Raw genomic sequence first — 20,996 nt, 5'->3', positions numbered from 1 at the left:
CTCTGAACTGAGAAACTATAATTAACAGCTTCAGAATAAGCCAGGATATTAAGCCAATTTCAAAGTATAGTTTAATAGCTTAGCTTGTTCTGAAGCTGTTCACCATAATGTCCCAGTTCAGACAAGACTTGCTTGCTTGTTTGCTCGCTGGCATGAAGGCAGAAGCAGAAGGAGTGCATGTGTGGCTAAAAGGCCTGTTAATATCTTAGCTTATTAAGATGAAATATGGTCATCCAAATGTGCTCAGTGTTGAACTATTAAAATCACATCATTCCATGAATAAATTTCCTAAATTTAAAATTAACACTGGGAATACAGTGCACTTAAATGAGTACACTATACATGCAGACTAAAGACAGAACAACGGGTTGGCATGGAATGGCTCATCATAATATAATGCTTATATCAAACATCAAGCCTGATTGTATTCAATTAAGCCTATACCGTGCTTAGGCTAATTGAAATCAATAATTAAAATCCTACATGGGATTGGGCAGGTGCAAGTCCAGAATAAGAGGAGCTCACAAATGTGGTGTGCTTAACCCTGTTGATTTCAATGGCACTCACTATCTCAAATCACCCACAATGCCCCTGCATTGCTCTGGAGAGACGCTATATCAGGGCCACAACAGCATTGTGAGATAATTAAAATGGGGAGTACCAGCCACAGCCCCCTGGCTCCAATGCTGAAGGAATGCCCCCAAACTTGGGGGGCTGCAGCCAGTGTTTTGGGCTGATAGTTGAGTAGGTTAGGCACTCTGTGTGGTTCACGTCAAAACTGCCTGGGGGTGCTGCCCATGGGACTGGGAGACATGCAGCCTGATCTTATGCAGAGTTGGACACATCTAACCCCATTGAAATCAACAGGGTTAAGCACACCTAACTTTACATAGGATTGCAGTCTTAGTGTTTAGTCCAGACTTTCTCAACCTGGTGCCCTCCAGATGTATTGGGCTACAACTCCCATCATCCCCAGCCAGCACAGCCAATGGTCAGGAATCCTAAGAATTGCAGTGCAAAACATCTGTAGGAGACCAGGTTGGGGCCTGCTGTGTTAGTCTCTTACATACTAAAATCAGCACACAAAAGCATTCTGATAGCAGCTACAGTCTTGCAGTAATGTATAAAGCAGCCCATAGATGACACAATTAGGCTTATGTGGCCTGCTGTTGAGGCAGTGAAGACTTATACTCAGTCCAACACAGCACTTACTTATATGCGGTATGGGGTCCATCTTCACTGGCTCAACAAGAGACAAGAGTTTAACATATGGGGGGTGCACACCAATCAAATTCATCAAAGACTATGGTTTTGCAAGACATATGCACAAGTGCATTCCTTCTAAAACAATCAACCTCAGCTGCCATGAGCGATGCTATTACCTGCACCACTGGATGTCCCCCAGCAGATGCCTTGACAGCCCCTCGGCTCCCTTCCGTCTCATAATGGGCTCTGTGATGGGACTTGGGCTGCACTTCAATCCGAAGTTCATAAGGTCCTGAGTGAGATGGCAACTGCCAATCCAGAGCAGGCAAGGTTGGGCTGTAATGGAAAACAACAGGGACTAAATAATAACATCAAGTCTACTATCATAACCCACAAGAATCTGACTCTATTACTTTAGAGGCCACTTTTAGCAGTTCATCCTTCACCATCTTACATTTAAAATTTTATCAATACAGATAATGGTATGACATAAGTAATTTACAAGGTAATGGTTATTTTATGAAGATTTATGGATGACACAGTTTTTATATTGGATGCTTAAACAAAATGGAAAACATTTTAAGCTTGGTTTAAAAAATAAATGAATAAAAAACACTTAAGGCATCAACCCTTCAGAACGGACAAAGGTGGATGGTAAGATGTGGAAAAAATCCTAGAAATGCAATTTGATGCTGAAATAGCCTCTGGGGAGTATAAGTACTTCAGTTCCATCAATTTACATTCAACCAACTTCATCTTTTGCTCATACATCAATGGAAGTTCTTCATTCAAAGTATTTCTGTGAGCCCCAATAAGCCCTAAATTGACCCAAGAAGGCTTCCCTTTCTGTCTTTGCTGTATTCAGCATAGATAGGCAAACCACATGGTGACTCAGCCAGCAGTGCCTGCCTCGCTCTCTGTACTGCCGTTGTGGGGAGTTCATCTGCACGGTTGGCAAGGGCACTTGGAGGTTGTATTACACCTGCCTTTTCAGAGTTGTTTTTTGTTTTTATACCCATCCCTTAAGTGCTAAAGTGAGAGCACAGGAAGCTCCTATTAAGATGTATCCCCTCCAGCCATACTCTTGATGTATGGCTGACAGAACTCCAGCATAAAATGGGCCTCCTGAAGCCACATATCACTCTGACCTAGGGATGATTTCAGATGTGTGATAATCCCCCCACCTCTCAGTGCTACTTAATGTGAAAAAGGAGTCAGCATTTTGTCATAGTATTGGCCATTTCCACCTCATGCTAGTATTATAACCCAGTGGTAGCCAACCTTTTTTGATAAGTGTGCTCCAGGTCAAGGTGAAAGTATGAGACCCAAACCACATATTATGTTAAATATGTAGCTAGTAGCTAAATCTTCTTTCTTTCTTTTTACTCTAAAGTAAGTACAGGGGCCCAATTCAGATCAGGACTCTGTTGTGGAGGGTATGGGGGCCTTAATGCTTTGCTCTCCATTGTGGTTGCAATCCAGATTGGTGCAGGGCAGGGTGTTCCTGCAATTTAGATTGCCAAACACTGATCCTTTAAAACAAATGGATCTGTTTTTGGCAATAAAAATTGCAGGCACAGCAAGGTCAACAGGTTAAAGCTCCTCTAGCCCCTACACTACGATTACAATCCAGATTGGGCCCCTGTGCTTACTTCAGAGTAAAGAGAAAGAAAAGAAGCAGCAGCAGAAGAAGACATAGCTGCTGGCTACGTCTTTGAAGTAACATGTAGTTTGGCTTGGATAGTCACACGCCAGTCTAGTGTGTGCTACGATACATATGCAGCCTCATCCTACGAGGTGCCTTGTCATGGCTTTATTTCTTGTTTACTGAGTTGGGGAGCAGGCAGGTACGACTATGTACTGATTTATTTAAAATGTTTAGAAATGCCTCTCGGGTTGGACCCAGACTTAATCATGCTTAAAGTAGACCAATCAAAATTATTTATTATTTATTATTTATTTTATTTATTTATATCCCGCCTTTCCCCCAATACTGGGACTCAAGGCGGCCTTACAACGTTAAAACTGCTACAATTAAAACCTATAAATAGAACTATAAATACAACTGTACAAAAGTTAAAAATATAATTAAATCATCAATACTAAAATTGTAAAAATATTAAAACATTAAAAGACACCAGAACAACAAAAATGGTATCCATACGTCAAATTTTCACAGGTCCAGACTAGTTATCCCCAAAGGCCTGCTGGAACAAAAAAGTTTTTGCATGCCTATGAAAACATATCAAGAAGGGTGCCACGCTCGCCTCCCTGGGAAAGGAGTTCCAGAGCCTTGGGGCAGCCACCGAGAAGGCCCTCTCCTGCATTCCCACCAGGCGTGCCTGTGATGATGGCGGGATGGCGAGAAGGGCTTCCCCTGAAGATCTCAGGGCACGAGTAGGCTCATAAGGGAGAATACGGTCTTTCAGATAACCTGGACCCGAGCTGTATAGGGCTTTATAGGATATAACCAGCACTTTGAATTGTGCCTGGAAACAGACTGGGAGCCAGTGAAGCTGTTTTAACAGGGGAGTTGTATGCTCCCTGTTACCAGCCCCAGTCAGCAGTCTGGCAGCAGCTTTTGAACCAGCTGAAGTTTCCGAACACTCTTCTGAGGCAGCCCCACGTAGAGCACGTTACAGTAATCCAAACGGGATGTAACTAAGGCATGTGTCACTGTGGCCAAGTCAGACATCTCAAGGAATGGGCGCAGCTGGCGCACTAGCTTTAACTGTGCAAATGCACTCCTGGCCACTGCTGAAACCTGAGCATCTAGGCTTAGGGCTGAATCCAGGAGCATCCCCAAACTGCGAACCTGAATCTTCAGGGGGAATGCAACCCCATCCAACACAGGCTGAATCCCTATTCCCTGATCTGCCTTTTGACTGACCAGGAGCACCTCTGTCTTGTCTGGATTAAGTTTCAATTCGTTCTCCCTCATCCAGTCCATTACTGATGCCAAACACTGGTTAAGGACAGAAACACCTTCCTTGGAATCTGGTGGAAAGGAAAAGTAGAGTTGGGTGTCATCAGCACATTGGTGGCACCGAACCCCAAAACTCTGGACAACTTCCCCCAGTGGTTTCATGTATATGTTAAATAGCATGGGGGACAAAACAGAACCCCGAGGGACCCCACAAGCCAATGGCCAGGGAGTCGAACAGGAGTCCCCCTGCACCACCTTCTGAAATCAGTGGGACTTGGGTTAATCATGATTAACAATGCCCATTTATTTAAATGGGTCTACTCCAAGTATGACTAAGTCTGGATCCAACCCACAAACTTTAGTTTTCAACAGAATTCAAACTGTACAGCTTCGGCTATTGAGCGGTATAGAAATTAAATAAATAAATAAATAAATAAGGTATTTCAAACAATAAAACCAGCAATAAAAGCAGCAGCAGCAGAAAAAGACAGGAATCAACAATAGCCTAAACACGTGTAATAAACCCTGTTCTGGTTTTGTGTTTGGGGCGGGGGGGACAAAGCAATAACTTGGAGTAAGGAATATTAAGGTAAGTGGGAGGGGCATGGAATGTCAGTTGGAAAGTGATGGACAGGTAGAGGGAATTCACTGGGTGGGAATGGGTTTAGGAGATTATTAGTTCTAATTGCATTCATCCCAGACTTCAATTTACTATTAATTTATTTTCCAGAGTTCCTCAAATAAGCACCCTGTCTGTTGTTAACCCTGTGTAATTGTAAGTGAAACCCATGCTTAAATGGTTTGAACACTTATGCAGTGCTGTTAGCACAGTACGACAGTGACACATGCATTTAAAACCAATAATGAAAGTTAAATGGTCCACAACTCTATTCAAACCCTGCATAAATAGCAGTGTGTTCAGCTGGCGACTAAATGCCATAAGGGAGGATGCCAAGGAAATGGAGAGTGAGGCGAAGGGGCATTCCCCCAATTGAGGCGCCACAACTGAAAAGGCCCTGTCTCTTAATGGGGGGAATTCTGAGCAGGAACTCTGAGGAAAATCTTAACAATAAGCCACATTTTGTAGGCATTGGCAGCCCTCTGGGTACCCAAGTCTAAAGTAATTTAGGACAGAGATGGGCAACTTGTGGCCCTCCAAATATTGTTGGCCTCCCATCAGCCCTAGCCAGCACAGCCAATGGTGAGGGATGATGATGGGAGTTTCAGTCCAACAATATCTGGTGGGGCTCAATTTGCTCACCACTGACTTATGGTTTTCAGGTCAAAGCTTTTATGACTCTGCTGAAGCGACACTGATGGACCCTGCTGCTTCTCTCCAGGTGTGCCCCAAACTTCTGCCATCTGTGCCACTGGCGACTGAAACCCAAATTTGTGTGAATGAAAGATGCCCATTCTAGACTAATGGCTAGTCAGGAAGGGACTGAGTGTGCAATCTACTGTCAAAATCTTCGTAACTATAAGGGATAGAAACTTTTTAAAAGTGAACCTTAAGTTATTGTAGCGTTACCATGCCACATTGTATTTAGCAGCCTAAGGTGACAGGCATAAAGTTCTTATTCAAGCACAACCGGCAAGTTCATAAGGCCCATCCTGTTTCGTGCACCATTTCTATATATGCTGTCATTTGAAACGTTCCCGGACAATTATCTGGAGAGACCCTGCTTGACTGCAACAATAATTTATATAATACAGAGCAGCTGCATATCTCCTGTGGATGATCACTGCATATTATAAAACAGATGCTTCTATTTTTAAGCCAGTTCATATATGATGGATTTTTCTTTTTTCCTCCCCCTCGAGGACAAAATATCTATCAGATTATGACATTTTCAGGGTATTTCTTTCTTAAAAGCAGTGATCCATCCATCATCGCAAAGTTCAAACCCTTTAACTTTTAAAGGGGAATGACAAAATGGGAAACACAAGTTTCTTCTCTCAGTTTAGATCTCAGAGTGACACCTGAAACATTTTTTAAAAGGCAGTTGGTGATCTCGTTGTAAGGCAGCCACATAATTCAGGCTTGTAACTCATAATTAAAATTCCACTGCAGGTTCTGAATAACAACAACAACATGACAACCACAAATTGACAAGTAAATGTTATTTTCCTGATAGAAGAGGTGGTATGATTTTAACAGTTTCATGGGTTGTGGCGTGTCAGTGCAATTTCCTATACTAGGTTACACTTAATTTCCAGAAGCACAACATAGTTAAACAAAGAGCATATATTTAGATTTTAAAAGTTCTTTTGTGGGACTAAGGAGACCCCAGCCATGCCACACATGAAATAATACACCGCAGGATATATGAAGAATTTAGGGACAGATGTTCTGTGAGAGTAAGAGCCCCTTCATGCTATGGGTTGGTTCCAGGTTTAGTCGTTCACAGAGCTGGCCCACTGAAATCAATGGAACTTGTTAGTTGTGACTAATTTAAGTCCCATTGATTCCAATGGGACTAATAAATCTGAATCCAACCCAGTAGATTTTTAAAGTGTACATCTAAAAATGTGATGTATGAGTGAAACAAATGGTTGGAAACCCATGTATCATCCTATTTCCTGTTGACTGTGCCCCCATTGGTAAATCTCAAATTTGAACTTTTTCAGGAACTGGGGTGGGGGGATATTTGCTTGGATTTTCATTTAGTCAATTGCTAGACAGTTCACATGTTAATATTTATTATGAAAAGTTGCAATTTGCATTACAAATACATTTTATAATGGCCAAACTATAACTGCAAGCTCATAAAAGCAAAACTGCTCTCCCTTTTCTGGTTATATACAGAGGGGTCATGTTCTTCCTTTGGCCGGAGGGGGAAAGAGCGTAAGAGAACAAATGTAAAGAACTGGCAATTAAGCAAAAGAAAAAGAAAAGATAATAACAGCAGCCAAAATAACAAAAAGACACCAGAGTAATCAACTTTAACAAGGTAGCAAAATATGTAACACGTGGAAATATGAAAGCTAGTAGTGATTCCACAGATGCCCTCTCAAGAAGTAAAATGCCCACAGCTGTGGTTATTTCAGGCACATGGAAGTTGTTCTCGCTGCTAAAACCTTCTTGGCAGACAGAGCATATATTGTATCCTGTGGGATCAGACAGCTCTGCTGATTGTTTATTCCAACTTACATAGAAATGTGGTAGAATACTACATCTCCCGTCTCCTACTTTTGAACCAAACTGCCTTGGGAGCAACTATCTGTGCTTTCCTTATTTTGAAGCCACAATTATGTAGCACTCATCCATGTGTTGAAAGCAGGGAGAAAAGAGAAGGCCTGCGCCCCAGGAAGAATGAAACCCATTCACGAAAAGCCTGCATGCTCTGAAAAGATTATGTTGGGCTCACAAGTTTTAGAATGTTGATTCAGCATCAATAAAGATACTCCGAAATGAATTTCTGAAGCTGTATGCTATTTGTTTTAGATGATACAATCCAATATGTAAACCCAGCACATTCTGTACTGCAGACAAGAAAAAACGGACAAATTGGGAATCTTTGGTAAAGACATAATGGGCAGTTCCTTTAGTACACAGGCATATCAAGTGTCTGGCCAGCTACAGTATTACACGAAGAGAGAAGTATATATGCATATAGGTGTTGGGTGCCTTTGTCTGCTATAGACATCTAATGAAATGTGAGTCATGACAAAGCTATTCTTCAATCAAAAATTAAGCTACTACTAAAACACTTCAGCCAAGCAGTAAACAACTATGAAGCTCCAAGTACTATCAAGTTACAACAAGATTTATATTTCTTTGCATAGATGATCAACTCCAGATGAAAATACCTGGTGTGTGTACATAAATGTGTGCACTGGTATATTCACTGCAGAAAGCTGCACAATCGTTTTTGATGGGACAAAAGTTTCACAAATGAATTATAATACTGGTTTATTTCTGAATCTGTCACACTGTACAGTAAATAAAATGTATTTAATTGGTTATGTGGAATTGAGAAATACTGTTTTATAGTTGATAACGCTATAAGAAAATAATGGGCAAAATCTACTGTTGTGTGAGCAGACCTTCGCTCACATAATGGGACCTTCCCCTCCTCTCCCCACATTTGCAGCTCCCACCCCTCCCTAAAATCTGCTCTGGAGCCCCCCTCCCCCCTCTGGAGCAGACTCTGAGGAGCATAGGGGACTGTAAGGGGAGCTGTTCCATTGGTAGGAGCAAGACCCATCCATCTCTTCACCCAGGCTTTCCCTGAGGTGTGACCCAGGCAGCTGGGGTCTGTAGCACACAGAAGAGTGTGCAGTTTTACAGCTGGTTAGCATTGTTATTAACATGTGGTTATTATATTTTATTGTTGTTTGATGGTATGACATTATATGTTCACTGCTTTGAAACTCTGTGAAAGCAGTATATAAATCTGATTAATAATAATAAATAATAGGAAAGGATTATTTGGATACCACTCAAGGAGAGGGTACACAGTAATGCTTCATTTCTAATGAAAAAAGAAACTTTGACTGCAATCCTGTTCAAACTTACCTGGAAGTGAGCCCTACAGTGAGACTAGTTTCTGAATAAACATACAAACAAACCCTCTAACCTGGAAGCTGTCTTAACACGTGGAGAGCCTCTGTCCAGTGATGAGGGAAATATACTCTGCACCTGCTCATGAGCACTTCTACCTATTTTCTACCTTGACAACTGAAGCCCTGAAATGGACTTGTGTCAGTTTTGCATCCTGGCTTCCCCCAAAGAATCCCGGGCATTTTATTTTGGTGAGGGTACTCGGTGGTGCTGCCAGGGCAGGACTTTAGGGCAGAAGTCAAGGGACCCACTGCAGAACAAGCAGGAGGGCTCCCAAATGCAGCAGGGCTGGCGTACCACATTTTAAAGGAAGTAAAAAAATGTGCACTGCCATTTAAAGAGGGTGACCATGAGAACATGGGGTTGGCTCCAGATTGAGTAATACTTAGGGAAGAGCCATTGAAATCAATGAAACTTAAGTTGGTCATGGCTAGCTTAAGTCTCATTGATTTCAATAGTCTACTCTAAGCATGGCTAAATTTGGAACCCACTCATCAAGTCAAGTCTAAAATTACCTGTAACTGCGCCACTGAGCATCCTCTGAGATCTCTAGGCCCTTAACGAAACTAGAATTTCTGTGTTTTTATGGGGAATGGGGATGACTGTTAAACTAGATTACAACTGCAATCCTATACCCACTTACCTGGGAGTAAGACGTATTGAACTTAATGAGACTTACTTCTGAGTAGACATGTATAGGGTAGACATGTTTACTTAGATTACTTGAGGACTGTAGCTATAGCTATGTGGTCTATTTGTAACATCTAAAACCATAGTACCTCACTTCTATTATACTGCTGAACAATTCCACGTCAAAGACACTTAAAACAAAAGCTAAGAAGGGGTTATTGAAATATTTCAGCTTCCCTTCTGGTTTGCTAAGCTGTAATCATTTGCCTCAAGAGTATTTTCCATCATAGATGGAGAAGTTTAGATAAATTATTCCATTTTGCTGGAAGCAGCATGATTCACATGGCTATTAATCTGCTTGTATCAATACTTCTCTTATGAACTCCTGGTTCTGTTGTAAACATTTTCTACATGCTAAAACTTGGCATACAAGATTAAAGGCTACCTGATTGCAAACAGAGCAGAACCTTAAATGCACACAAATACCATCCACACACAAGCCTTTGAATGCGGGCCTTTGTGCAAAAGCAGCACCCAGATGTTTGGGATTAATCCAGAATCAGAATCTAAATGCCAAGCGTGCAATGGGGATGTACAGATTATTATGGCTCTGAAGAATTAAATGTCAGTGACTTCCTCAGTTTTCCCCAAGTTGGACTGGTTGACCATGGCAAGTATTCTTCCCAGTGAAACCAATAGCCATCACACTGAAGTCACTTTCATATGAATGAATGACTTCCTGCTGCCACCCACCCATTGTCAAAGTATGTGTAAGTCGAGGGTGGTGGTGGCAGTGGTGGTGGTGGGGGAGTGGTTTTGTAGTAATAGCATCTCAGAAATGTTTCATCATGAATGTTAATGATGTGGCTTGCTTGAGACACCAATTTGTGTGAAATTCAGGAACCATTTTCTCTTGTGAAACTAACTACCCATACACTCAGCGGATAGCTTTAAGGAATTCACTCTCTCCTCCATTTCAATTCCCCATTTGTAAAATGGGAATAATAGTGACCTCACTAGGTTGTTGTGTTAAAATTACTTTTTAGGTGCTCTGTACACTAAGGTTGCAATCCTATACAGGCTTAGTTGGGAGTAAGTTCCATTAAACTCAGTGGGGCTTACTTCTGGGTAGACATGCATAGGATTGCATTGTAAAGGTTTTTATAAAATAATGTAAATGACCATCATCCACATCCTTACATTCAATTATGAACGTTCTTTTAGGATAAGGAATTCTTGTTGACAAATATGGGCAAATGAGAGCATTCATACCATCACAGAATCTATGTGAAAAACAAGTATTAATTTAGGAATTTTCTAATCATCCTTCTGTTTTAGGACCTTTTCTCTTATTCAGGAAGAGACACAGGAGGTAATACAATAGTTCTGGCAAATAAAGCTTACGACAGGGTGGATTTTGGAATCTATGTTATTTGTTGGAACCTAACCCAGACTTTGAAATGGAGCAGATGTATAAAATAACAAGGGGAGAGGAGAAGATTCCAGATCTATTGTGACCAATGACTAAATTGGTGGGGTGGGGTGGGGTGGGGTGGGGTGGGGTGGGGAGGGGGTGGGATTGAAAATAGTAATTTCAGTTGTGTGTCCCATGATTATGTTTATGTCTGTGATCAATTGCCCAGGATTATTTCATATATATGGGTTGAAGGAAGCTTGGTCAGGGCATTTGATTGGTAAAATAACTTAAATCACACATTTACAGTAGCTTCCAGCTGTCCTGGAGCATGAGTTAATGAGATCACATGGAAACATATTGAAAACCAGGAAACATTTTTTTTTTTACATAAAAGCAAAACAGTGGAAAAATGTTATATACATAATACCGGAATTCATTTCATTTTCATTAACACACAGGGGAATGCTGTGTTCATTTTAACTGCGGATGATAAAAAAAAATTAAACACACACACAACAGTTTTCTGTAAATTACTGAATGATAACGATTAAGGTGGTCCAATTGCCACATGATTTTCCTGATGTTAAGCATACACATGCAAGGTAGTAACCCAGCCACATTTTTCTCAACTATTTTAAATCTTTGGGAAGATAACTTGAAACACTTTTTTTTTTAATGAAAACAGGTTCTGCAAATAATTTTTCTTCTGTAAAATTATGTTGCAGTTCTGGATATTGCTAAAAGCCCACAGTCCTAAAAATGTTAATTTAGTACCTCCTACGAGTCCACATCTGACTATGAGTTTTCCATGCGCACGGTTTAGAACTTTAATGCTCAAACAGATGTCACATGAAGTTGTTACATGTTTCCTCACTTCCTCGTAGAACAGACAGCATTGTCCTTCCATACACACACCCATGAAGGTACCATGTTGCATGGGGATTTACATGTTCTCCATATGCCATACTGTCTGAATGCAAAGGATTAGGCATGGCTATGCATGGGTGCTGTCAGGTTTGCAGGGACTGAATGCTCTGAATCTGTGTGCCCACACCCTCAAATAAAGACATACATTCTTGATTAAGAGATATTCCAATTATGCTTCCTTTAGGCTGCAATCCTATATACTCTTACCTAGGAATAAGCCTCATTGAACTTCAGAGTAAACATGCATAGGATTTCACTGAGAGTTCCACAAACTTGCTTAGAAAGTGAAGAAAAGGCAGCCAGGCTTGCAAAGTTTGCTTCAAGAACTCAGTTATAAAGTGAAACACCTAATACAAAATATAATCCAACAGTATTTTATGCATTTATTTATCTAGTGCCATGCCTGACACTTTGCAGAGTACAAGAGAACAGGTCCCTGCCCCAAGGAGCTGACAGTCTAAACTAATATTTAACAGGCACCAATTGTGGCATGTTTTCAGTGCTTGTTAAAGACCTCTCCCTTTACCCAGGCCTCCCCTAATTGATTGTGCTGCCCAGTTTGTTCATTCCTGTGTTTGGGCTTTCTGATTTTAAATGTTTTAACTGATGAGTATGAGTATTTTATCATGATATTGTATTTTAATGTCCAGTTCTCCATTGTAAACTGCTCCAAGATGTTTTTTTAAAAGATATAGTACATTGATTAAATAAATAAAAGAAAATAAATAAATAATGAAATCTGACACAGGGAAAACAAGAGAGGAAGGGAAATGGATAAGCAGGGAGAGAATATGCCATTGAGGGTTGGCGTAAAAGGTAGACATGGTTAGGCACCTGCCAAGGGCCCACACCCCAGCAAGGGCCCACAAGAGCCCCCTGAAGTTGCTCCTCCTCTTCACCACTGAAATCTTCTTGTTCTCTTACCTCTCACTCTGGCCCAAACAATGGTGGTGGTGAGAAGGAGGAGTAGCAGATGCCACCACCTGCTTGTTTCCTGGTTCTCTGCCTGTCAAGCAAGCCAGTGGCAGCAATGATGAGAAAGAGGGTGAGGAGCGATAGCAGTTGGTGACAATGGCGGTGAGAAGGCAGACTCACAGAGGGAGGGGGGCAGTGGGGATGCCTGGCCCAAGGGCCCTCAAAAACCGGGAGCTGGCACTAATGCCACTGTTTCAGTTATGCGTGCTTAGGCTATAGTTACAGGTATATTAGGACTTAGGAACTAGGAGGTTGAGCCAGAGTCTTCAAGGAAAAGGCAGGCTTTGAGGAAGGGTTTGAAGGAAGTAAGAGAGGTGGAATCACACGGGCATTTTAGGAGGCAATTCCAAGCATACAGGGCAGGACAGCAAGGGAGAAAGGGCAGAGAGTTTTTTTGAGCAGACAGGAGTTCTTCAGGCAGCAGAGGGTGGTAGAACTGGAGGAACAAATACCACAGGCAGGGGTGTATTGGGATATAAGGGCAGAGATATGGAGGGCTTTGAAGGTGAGAACAAGGAGCTTGTGCTGGATCCCTGAAAGGACAGGAAGCCAGTGAAGGGATTGAAGGAGGGGCACCACATGATCAGAGCAATAAGAGAGGTGAATGAATCTGTCAGTAGCGCGTAAATGTAGCAGAATAAATTACTGTTTGTTTGTTTGTTTGTGTTTATAAAATGCAGCCATGAGACTGCAATTTCAGGCAGAAGACCAGCATGGGAAGAGAGGAGTTTCTTAATACTTTCACTAAAATAGTTTTTCCACTGGAAACTACTACCTCCCCCACAATGCTTTGACCTCCACCTGAGGAAATACACAGGTACACACCAAGAATTCCATCCATAGGGTTGTAGCCAATGTTAGTCCTACTTAGAGCAGACCCATTCAAATGAATGGGACATATGTTAGATGTATTGGATATAACCCACAGACTACAGCTGTCTAGGGCACATAGGAGCTCTCATCATTTGCCAGTACCAGAAGCACCGAGTTGTCTTAAACATCATGTTTAATTAATTAATTAATTAATGTATTTTAAAACATTTATACCCTGCCTTTTCTCCCAAGAGTTCAAGGTGGCTTACAGAACCTCACCTGTGTTCTGGGCATCTTTAAAATTCCTCAAAACACAGAACATAGGAGTAGTGGCTACATTCTCACAAGTAGAAAAGTTTAAAATATGGCTAGCCTCTCCAGTTCAAAAAGCCGACCTACCAAGCTGTCTCTGTTATGACAGACTTTAGATGTGAGATAAATGAAGAAAGAAACTCTACAAAAGGTATGACAGTGTGTGTGTGTGTGTGTGTGTGTGAGTGAATATGGCCCTAAGAAAAAGGTCATTAAATATACATTTTTATTAAAAAACACACAAGGACAATCAAAGACCACACAGTAAGTGTAAGGTTATAAGATGCCATTTTAAATTTTTTTCATTGTACATGTTTATTTCTTTTGTCTTTTTATTATGATAAATAGATTTTTGTCTATTATTATTTTATTAAAATAAAATATTATTATTTTACTGTTATATTACCATTTCCATCAGACTGCAGCTGAGGGAGCTGGGAAGCAGGGCCACTCTGTCAGCTCTGCTGAAAGACCAGCTCAGTCACACTTCTCCTCTCCCTGGACTGTTTCCATTCCAGCTGGTCACGATAAAAACTATTATTTAACTTCAAGGACTGGTACCAGAATTCGCTTTCCCCCTCTTTCCCTCCCCATCCCCTTTTCCTTTTGTGTCATGTCTTTTAGATTTCAAGCCTGCAGATAGGGCCTGCCTTATCATACGTAAGCCACCCTGGGTACTTTTTTGGCTGAAGAGCAGGGCAAAATGCTTTAAATAAATAAATGCACAAAACTACCACCAAGGTACTTAATATACTTACCTGCAATGAAGCATTAATTCTGTATTTTAAAAGTTGCAAAAACAAATCTATCAGCTGTTGTTATTGCTTTTAAAAACAGCAGCAATGCTACCAAGAAAACAGGCAAGTAGCAATCCAAGCATCTACAGAAGATGGCTTGAAGCTGCCTTGATTGACCAATGTAAAAATTAATTAAGACACACCACATTAGAGAAATGAACCACAATGTCATAGGTCTTATTCTAATAGAATCAATGGAAATATTTCCTTTGACTCTCTAACTATATGAAGTAGCAAAACAGAGGAGTTAGCAGCATTTTAAAATATAGCTTAAAAACATTTTAAAAAATGTACCTCATGTATGATGTTGAGGATAATGGCTTTGATTTGGCCCATTGATAGGGATGCTGTGGCACCGAAAGATACTGATCACAGAAGTTTCCTTTCCTGATGTGCTGAAACCCAGGAAACTCTTCTGGTGATAAGTCAGCTGTTGGTGATATGGTCCCCTGATCATCACCACTCGGTTCAGTCTTGAGTGTCATGGATGGGGTGTGATCGATTGCAGTTTTCCTGGACTTGATAGGAATCCCATCATTCATGTCTATTGTGCTGTCAGTGGTGAGGGCATTGATAGCTGCGACAATGGCTGAACTGGTGTACTGGTTTGTGTTCCCCAGCCACGTCTCATCAGTCACGCTGACCCGTGGAGAGTTCTGGGGAGAGGGTGTTGGGGAGTGGTGTGGCGAGTAGGAAGTTTGCCTCCCGTTCAAACTGTATTTTCTCTTGTTGCAGGGAGAAGACGGCCTAGAACTACGAGTGACCAGCCAGTTCTCCTCAGTAATGCTCGTTCTGGGAGATGCAGAAGGAGAATGTCTGGGTGAATTCAGTAACGTGCAGGCGACCAAGCTTCGCTGATACCTCTCCTCAGTGTCAGTGGTCTTGGGTGATACACATGGCGACTGCCAAGGAGATGTCTGAGGGGAAGTATAAGGATAAGAGTAATTGGATTCATAGGAAGATGCTTCTGAGTTGCAACTTCTGGAAGACAAGCTACTGGCTGGGCTCAGGCAAGTCGGGTCTCTATACACCTCAATGTTTGGTAAGCTCAAAGTGGCCGTAGAAGGTGGTCTCTTTGTATTGGGGATGGGCTCCTCGACCTCAGGATCATGGAAGAACTGGTTGTTGTTCTGATGCAGTCCCAAGTAAGAGGTTATTTCAATTCTAGGGCTTTCTAATGCTGGCACTCCATTAGGTCTGACATTTGGGGGCAGATAATATCCGCCGGTGCTACTGTCAGTATGCCCTCCATATGCCGAAGGATGATTAGCTGATGGGACAACTGAAATGACTGGATTAGATGTCTGAAGACCATGACATGGAGTTGACAATGAAGAATGTGCCACGCTTAGGGACATACTCGAATTTATATTTGAAGATGCATAGTTATAATGTTCTGCAAAAAAAAAAAGGATAAAACAAAAAACAAAAAGAATGACATGAGATGTTGTGCGCGCACACAAACTAATTAATTAGCACACTGTGTCCCAATCATGATCCAGTAGATATGCTGGGGTTTTACCTGGGTTCAAAGCCTAGTTCAGCCCTTTATTCTGTGAACAGGCATGGGCTCTTTGCCTCAGTTCCCCTTTTGTAGAGTGGAAATTACAATGACATCCTTTATAGAATTATTCTGCAGAAGAATGAGCAAAGGACTGCCCACTGAAGGCATCTGTGGATGCTACAGGGACCACCAAGAAACAAAGTACATCCTTTTTTGTGTTTTTGGTATAATGGACAATGCAGTCACTCACACAGTGCCCCAAGAGCTTGAACATCTACATAACTTCAACATCTACCTCTACCCACAGAGAAGATGAGAGTTGGTGCTTGGGGCATTACATATGGATTCACACAAGGGGAATGGAAGTCACCCCAAAACCCTCTCTTGGTGCTTCCCATATACCAGGGGTGCAGAACGTCATGGCTGGGGACCAAATCCGGCCTGCCTGCTGTCCCAGTCTGGCCCTCCAGGGTTCCCCAGGTGGCCACACACCCTTCCATTGGTCACACCCCCTTTCCCTCCAACCACTGATTGTTTGGTGGCATCCCATCTTTTTGTGCAGTGTTTTCCCCATTCTAAAAGGTTGAAATGTATCTCCTAAGGCTTTGTTGCTAGAAGTAAATGCTTTAAGCTAGAAAATGCTGGAGTTCTGGCCTTGCCCCTTTTGCTTTTGGCCCAGCCCTCTTTTGCCTTTGGCCCTGCCCACCACTGAAATGTGGCCCCTGAGAGCTTCTCCAAAATGGAATTCAGTCCTGAAGCTGAAAGAGGTTCAACACCGCTGCTATACACATTCAATGCTGTCCTAAAACTTGTGAATTATGCAAAATATATGGAGCATTGGTGGCCAATGTTTCTGGAAGGTGAGACACAACAGCATGAGGCTGTGCAACTGGAGTGCACACTTATGCAGGCTTCGGTGACCTGGTGTAGCTTTGATTCTATCTACTGAGCTTGGGAGCAGAGAACAATGCAGCATGGGAGAGGAAGATATAAGAGCAGGACTCACTCTGTAACATAACTAGGCACATGGACCCTCCTGCTTCTGTCCAGAAATGCCTGCTACCCCTGTTCATTGTGGCACCTGTAGATTGGTCACACGTTATTTGCATAATGTCTATTAGAAACCTGAGGACACCAGGTTGGAGAAGACTAGAAAAACTTCTGTGAGGGGCAAAGACCTTCACAGGAGAATCTAACAATGACTCCAAAGAGCAAAAAGTGAATGAACGAAAGTAAAATGTCCAAAGGGAAAATCAAAACCAAACTAAACTAAGATGGAGGGAAACGTTATATGGAAAGCATGTTCAGGTTCCATCTCATACTGAAGTGGAAAAGGCCAGTAGTATAACTTCTGGTTTGATCACGTTATCAACAAGAGTACAGAGGCTCTATTGGGCAACTTTGGTTTCTTGGGTTATTGATCTTCTGGAGTGAAAAAGCACTAGAATACAATTAAGCTTTTATCTCCTCTCTCATTAATTTCTCACAAGGCAATTTTCATTTTGTTGATTTTTTTCCCTATTTCCAACTACTGTTTCATGCAAGATATTAGCACTGGTACAGATTACATCACTGTGCAAGCAGAACTAAAAGTATAGGCTGCTTGTCTCAGACTGTTAGTATTAATCACAAATGTTGAGAGAGAGAGAGAGAGAGAGAGAGAGCATGCACTTGTGCACAGTAAACACATGAAACTGCAGTAGCCACGCAGACATGTTGCGCAAAGTCAGAGCAGCTTCCTCTTCCACATAAGCCAGTATAGCTGGCCAACCATGGAGCACAATCAACTCTTCCTTCTGGTCTTCCTTTCGATACTCTACGTATCAAAAGCAAAACAGCTACATCAGCTCTAACGCACTCCAAGATCTGATCAGTACATGCTGGCATTTTTCTCGTGCTAAACACCAAAAACAGATCAGATTGTGCTTTTGTCTGTGTTGTTAACCACAAAAAGGGCATCCAGTTTACAAATACAGATAAATGGGGGGGGGGGTGTTTTAAAATATTTATACACTGGTCTAGCAATTGAGCTCTTTATATCGGACAAATGTCATCGGCCCTGATACCAGTTCAAGCAAAGCCGTGTGTCATCTAATTCCACCCCAAACAGCAGTTGAGTGCCCCTCCCCCTATTCCCTTAACATTTAAGCACAACTTATTCATGCCATCAGTTTCCCCCCTGCTGCTCTACATCACTGGCTAATGCTAGCAGAGTAATGGACAATATAATGCAGAGGTGGGCAACTTGTGGCCCTCAATATCTTTTGGCTTACAACCCCCACAGTCCCTCACCATTGGCTATGTTGGCTAAGGCTGATGGCAGTTGTGGGCCAAACATCTGGAGGGCCACATTCCCCACCAGATACAATGGGTTGCATCCAACAGTGTCCTTCTACAAGCTGATGGGACACCATTGGTGGATTGAATTCCCCCCCTGCAGCCCCCCCATATCTGTTCCAGGAGGTTGGGGGACCCTCCAGAGCAGATTTGGGGGGTGTGCAATGGGCAGAAGGGGAAGGGAAACTCCCATTTTGCAAGCAGACATCTTGCTTAATGCTGGATTTAGCCCAATGACATCAAGACAATGCAAACAGCTAATGTAAAAACTAGCCAGCTGATGAAGTGGCCAGGAATAAACTCACCACTCATAAAAGGCTCTGCTCCTAGGAGTATGAAACTATGCTAGGGAGCGGTTCAACAGAATAATCCACCTCTTCAGAAGGAAAATGGAAAGTTACATGTGTATGATAAAGGGTGAGTATATGCTCAAAGCAGCTTTATGTCAACTTCTCCCCTCCCACTCTTTCCTGTAACGTTTAGGCCCATTTAGGGCGCAATCCTATGCATGTTTAGATCAGAAGAAGGTTACAACTGGCAGGCTGGGGAATGCTGGGAGTTGTAGGACTTTTTTCAGTCTAAAGATACATAGGATTGTGCCTTCAATAGCATAACACCCCCATACACTTATGAGAGTCAGCACCTCTGACCCCATAACAAAATAAAACCTGAATTTTCACCATCCAGATTGTCCTGCCTATTTTTCTGCATTACTGCTGCCTCTAGTTTTAACATATGTTTTAAAAACTTTGGTTGCTTTTTAAGAAATCTGTATTCCAGAATGACTGAAACAAAACAAGTCAAGACTTCCTCACTTCCTTCACATACAATATTTGTTTCCTTCCTTCCCGGGAGGCAAATGCCCCAGACGAAGGCACTCCCTGACTTACACGCTGAGATCCGGAAAAGCTCCGTTAATGATCATGGCTGTATTCCCAACACAACTCAATCCTCTCTAGCACTGCATGTGCAAAGGAGATTCTGAGCTTATTGCTTCTGCACAGTTGCTTATCGTGACTTTTTGTTTACTACAAATATTCTCGGCTCCACCAACTTAATACTCAGATGTGTTAAGAGATTCAAGCAGAGACAGACTGATATGCACATACAACACTACTCCAGTTGCTCCATAAGCAGCTCTGTGATATTTGAGGCTGATTTATATCATGTCAGGCACAATTAATATGTTCAACACCTATACAAATCTTTTTACCAGATGCCTTAGGAAACCTGGCTATTTACCAAGAGATGTTAATTAACTTTCAGGGAACAACACAAATAAAACAGGGCTATGTTTCTCTCTAGCTTGAGGCGCCATCCATACACCACGTAACCAGGCAATAACAATTCTGAAAAGATAGTGTTTGTATGCATACAGAGTATATACTCTATGAAAGAGTATTTAAGCCTGTATAAAATGGCAGACAACTACTTACCAATTAAATTCAATCAACTGAAAATGCTATATATTGGTCATTATGAGCAGGGGTGGGCACAAGGTAGTTCTCCAGATGTTTTGGATTTCAACTCCCAGAAGACTCTGCCACCATGGCCAATGGTCTGGAATGCTTGGAGTTGAAATCTGAAACATCTGGAGATCTACTTTCTGGCCATGCCTGATTATGAGGATAAATGGAATCAGTGTTCTTAAAATTGGGGAGGGGGAGACCTCTCTGCGGGGAAAGGAACAGACATGGCCACATTTAAGGTAAGCATCAACGGTAGACATGGTTGGGAACCTGCAGAGGGCCCACACCCCAGAAGGGGCCTATTGACAAGAGCCTCCTAGACTTGCTCCTCCTCTTAACCATTGCAACCCGCTTGTTCACCTGCCTCTCGCTTTGGCCCAGACAGCGGTGGTGGTGAAAAGGAGGAGAAGTAGATGCCACTGTCTTCACATTCACTACTCTCTGCCTGTCAAGCAAGCAAGTGGTGATGAGAAAAAGGATGAGGAGCAATAGTAGCTGGTGACAATGGTGGTGAGAAAGTAAGAGTCATTTTGGGAGGTGGCCTATTGAGAGTGACTTGCCAAAGGCCCCTCAAGAACCTGGAGCTGACATGGATCCTATTCATACACTTGTGCCTCCTGGGATCATGTTGAGAGACACGACAGGTGAGGGCTTTGAGTTCACATGCTTCCCCCCCCTCACCCACTAGTCCTCTTCTGCTGCCCTCAGTGTGGGGTCTTATGGCTCTTGAATGCAGGATCTCCACTAGTGTTTTACCTCGCAGAGTCAGAGGAAATTTAATGTTTAAATAGTAACTATAAGAGCTCTTGGTTTGGTTGTTCACATTTCCCTGTGGTTAAGAACAGTCGGAGAGGTGGAAGGAGTGTAGATACTAAAAGGCTGTTCTTCTAGAACAACCCTTGAGATATGACAGGAGAAAAACCATCTGAACAGGGCCCAGGAGAGGCACACACTTTGCCATTTTTGCTGTATTCCTTAACTACCTGCCCTTATCCTCCGGCCATTTCCAAAGGAAACATAGGAGGGACTGGTGCATGTCCTGTGGAACTCAGTCGCATAAATGTTTGCTATGTGCCTCTGGGCTGATTCACAATGCTGAATTTCTCCACACAGTATGCA

General features: G+C 42.2%; 1 protein-coding gene across 7 annotated transcripts in view; it reads right to left on the bottom strand.

Moving 5' to 3' along the window:
• The window catches only part of NFATC1 (nuclear factor of activated T cells 1), a 171,632-nt gene that overhangs the window by 131,697 nt on the left and 18,939 nt on the right, over positions 1–20,996 (bottom strand). For all 7 annotated transcript variants that reach the window (XM_084850048.1, XM_084850050.1, XM_084850047.1 and 4 more), the window contains exons 2-3: positions 14,862–15,963; positions 1,383–1,542 (exon numbers count right to left, since the gene is read on the bottom strand). In XM_084850048.1, coding sequence (XP_084706174.1) covers positions 1,383–1,542; positions 14,862–15,963 — 1,262 coding nt within the window. The remainder of the gene's footprint in view (positions 1–1,382; positions 1,543–14,861; positions 15,964–20,996) is intronic.

This window comes from Heloderma suspectum, chromosome 4, assembly GCF_057233095.1.
Source record: "Heloderma suspectum isolate Gila_16-S chromosome 4, 16-S_ref, whole genome shotgun sequence".
Classification (NCBI taxonomy): domain Eukaryota; kingdom Metazoa; phylum Chordata; class Lepidosauria; order Squamata; family Helodermatidae; genus Heloderma; species Heloderma suspectum.
Note: the sequence above shows the minus strand (reverse complement) of the source record. Positions and strands in the feature narration are given on the sequence as shown.